This window comes from Lottia gigantea (assembly GCF_000327385.1).
Source record: "Lottia gigantea unplaced genomic scaffold LOTGIsca_15, whole genome shotgun sequence".
Lineage (NCBI taxonomy): Eukaryota > Metazoa > Mollusca > Gastropoda > Lottiidae > Lottia > Lottia gigantea.
In genome coordinates, this window is record NW_008707797.1 from 1,531,243 (window position 1) to 1,534,811 (window position 3,569).

The following is a 3,569-nucleotide window of genomic DNA, read 5'->3' on the forward strand; positions in this document are numbered from 1 at the left end:
AAACCAGTTCGACCACCACCAATTCCGGAAGATAATTCTACTTACATTCCAAGTTTCGAATCCCTCAGCTCTAGATACATACAAGTCACTGATCCGGATCCGGTTACAGACGAGTCGGGTTATTTAGCCAGTCGAGATGTTCCCGACAGTTTCAGACGCGATGCCAAAAAGACAGAAGGACCTAGACGAATGTCTTCTTATAGTCTTGATCATGGTAGTCGATTCAACGCCAGCTCAGATAAAACGAGGAAGATCTCTGTCTATAGCCTCAGTGTGGATAATGGTTATGTGTCTGCGCAGACAAGCAGACGATATTCTTCTTCCGATGTGGAAAATCGGCCAGCATTAGAGCTTCCCGGCGTCGAGAGGGAGGAGAAACGCGAATCAAAAGAGGAGTATCAGGACGAAGGATACGATCCTTATGAGCATGTCACCAATATTTAGAATCTTCAGTGAAACCTTTTCGAAAAAGTCCAATCCCGTGCCAAAAAGTAGGACATGAAACTCCATATGAAACGTTGAGAACTAAAGTCTAAATATTCAGTTTAATAGTTAACACTTCCATAACAAAAATCTTAAAATGGCTGGTGTTAACAATCGAGATGAATAACGTTTGATGAAAGTGGTGCAGAGCTTTAGTGTAAAAATAAAGGATAAAAACATACTAAGTCACTAAATATAAAAACCAACCTTTCTTTCCTTTCTTCAGCTTTGCTTAGTTAACCTCTTTCAAGCCCTTTATTTCTTATACTTCGAATACATGTACATCTAATTATGTATCTATATATATATATTGTAAATAAATAAATCTACTTTGAATCTGTAATTCTTTTCTGTATGATATCGTTCATCATACCAATATATCTTGTCCAACTAGTTAGCAACCAGGGCAGTTTTGTCATCAGAATGGATATTTTTACAATGATAGATTTCTGTGGTCAGGATTGGACGATGGGCAAACAAAACTATCATTGGACGATGGGCAAACAAAACTATCATTGGACGATGGGCAAACAAAACTATCATTGGACGATGGGCAAACAAAACTATCGTGTTCAACTAGCTAGCAGAATGCTTGGTGAAATGAACAGTTTTCTGTAGTGAGAGTGGAAATAGGGTACAAGAATAGTTTTTTGTGGCCAGCAAAACGCCATTCTGACCCACCACTCAATATCTTTCTAGCTACACCTTCCAGCAATGGTAGCTAATGTGAATGCAGAATGCAGCATTGTCGATAGATTTATCTAAAACTAATCCACATTAAGTCTAGGATATTCTTATTTATTACATTGCCAAAGTGCAGGGTTAATCCTATCATCGTGACGGCCTCTGTGGGGAGATTAATGACGTATATAGGGTTAATGGTAACTAATAACAACTGTTATACAGTGATTGATATTGAGTTAAATAAGACTATAGTGGTTTCAATATATCTCATAAACCCCCAAATACACTACAACAGGTCAGATTTAGATATAGATTTGCTGATCAACGTAAAATACCAAATATGGCAGCAGGTATAGATCTATATTTCATAAATTTAAACTTTGTATCCGACTAATTGATGTATAAAATTAAAAAATTTTCCTGAGAAGTCAACAATCGGGCTGTCACTGCTGTGGTTTTGGGGGAGCATGCCTCCACCCGAGGCTGCTTTTATCCAGAAATCTAAGAGTAATTAATGGACTCCTTTGAGTCTCTTGTTATGTTTGTGGTGAGCATATGTCAGTACCCACACTTCCACAGCGCTTACATTTGGAATCTCAACCCCAAAAGTTGCCTCCGCCACCCCAGTTAATCAGACCTTCTAGGGGGCACGACGCTACCACTGCTCTCGACCAAACTACCATTCTACTATATTTATTATTACCAGAATTACCCGGCGTTAAAATAGGGCTGAAAAAACTAGCTGGTGTTTTATTTGATGATATCGGGGACCACCTCAAGACTTCCGGAAAGTAAGTTATTTATCATATTTTCCGTTGGTATTAATGGTCCTGTGGGAACCAGTATTCTTTTCATAATATATTTCTCAATTGAAAGATTATAGATTTTTAAATCAAATATTCATATTATATTTTTCAAACTAACTGTACAAACAATACTCTCCCCTACTCTCCCCTAGAGGTTAAGCTGTAGCCTATGACTATGCTTTTGTAGCATTATTAAACCACTGCGTTACAAACCAAAATTCTACCGGAATTAGTGTTACAGAAACCACAATCTGAATGCTATATGTCCAGAGCAATTCAGAGGAGTTTTGGACATTTTTTGAAAGTCATTAAATAAAAGAACTGTATCCAAGCAGACTTTTTTTCTGCCAAATTTTTGAACTCTTAATAGATGTGTATCGTTGTACGATATTACAGGACCTCATATAACAGCTCTCAGTCAGCACAGTAACAATAGATAGATAGAGAAGGCTAACGTCTGTCTTTATCAATAGTTCCTCATCGAATACTGCTTGTCGTTTCCCGTTTTAAGAGGCAAGGAGGCCAAACCACACCCCCATTCGTCATACTTCCTCGTTAATAAGACCAGGTCAAAATCCGTATTCGTGATACGATGACTAGTAGGATATTTCATATAATTTTCTTTCTCATAAAGTTATCGACCTCCTCGAATATAAATATAGGCCCAACTTTGTTGAGATTGGGCTGAAAAGGAAATATTTCTGTCTTTCAAGCATTTTTCCTAATAACTACAACTTTGACTAACAATATTTCAGATGGCCGTTAGTTATAGATGAAACTGGTCAAGCCGCTACATTTTTAAAATATCGAGATTGTAACTGTCTGAATACTCTAGAAAAGATCGATATGGAGCCAGAAAGATTGAGAAAAGCTTTAATTGGATCTCTCAGGTAAAGTTGTTCTCGGTTTCTTTGGGCATCACACCCCACCCCCTACAATAGATACCCCTTTAACAAAACATTAGTACCATTTGTTGACCCATTTTCATCATATTTTTTTGCGTTTTAGAATGAATTTCCTCGATTCAATTATTTGGTTCACGTCTGCTGTTCAGTAATCCACAACACCTTAACCAGAATGTACCAACTCTCTGTGCAAAAACCCTGAATGTCTTGCATTGCATCGCTGATATACTGAACACCCTCTGAAACCGTGTAAGATATCATTTCCTTCTATTGTATTATATAGGTTTGGTAAACCGTTTGTAATAGATATGATGGATGCTGATATGTTTCAACTGGTAACAGAAAGACTGGACGAGATACAGAAAGGTTTGATGGATTCTATTCTAGATAGGAGTATACTCAACGAGGACAAGTAAGGTTTTAATAAATTACAAACAGTTTCTTAATTAGTACATGATCTCGGTTCAGGGCCTGGAACCAAAAAATCAAAAAGTTTTAAAATCTTGATCATAATAAGGGAATGATTTTTATAAACTCAGCAAGGACAAGTAGCGTTTTCATTTCCTCGTAATAATAGGTACGGAAAGAGGCAAGGTGTCTGACATCTTCACAATGTCAAGCTATTACGAACTTCGTCTTATACCTTGACTAGTCATATTTAATGTATCACGGAATGAAGCAATTTGATTGG

At 37.2% G+C, this 3,569-nt stretch overlaps 1 protein-coding gene across 1 annotated transcript; it reads left to right on the forward strand.

The window, feature by feature from the left end:
* Positions 1–1,722: 1,722 nt before the first annotated feature.
* On the forward strand, positions 1,723–3,294 carry LOTGIDRAFT_157845 (hypothetical protein; the record flags this gene model as incomplete). Its single annotated transcript, XM_009050439.1, has 3 exons — positions 1,723–1,958; positions 2,729–2,863; positions 3,162–3,294. The coding sequence occupies 3 exons, from the start codon at positions 1,723–1,725 to the stop codon at positions 3,292–3,294; spliced, it is 504 nt and encodes a 167-aa protein (XP_009048687.1).
* Between the last annotated feature and the right edge of the window lie 275 nt (positions 3,295–3,569).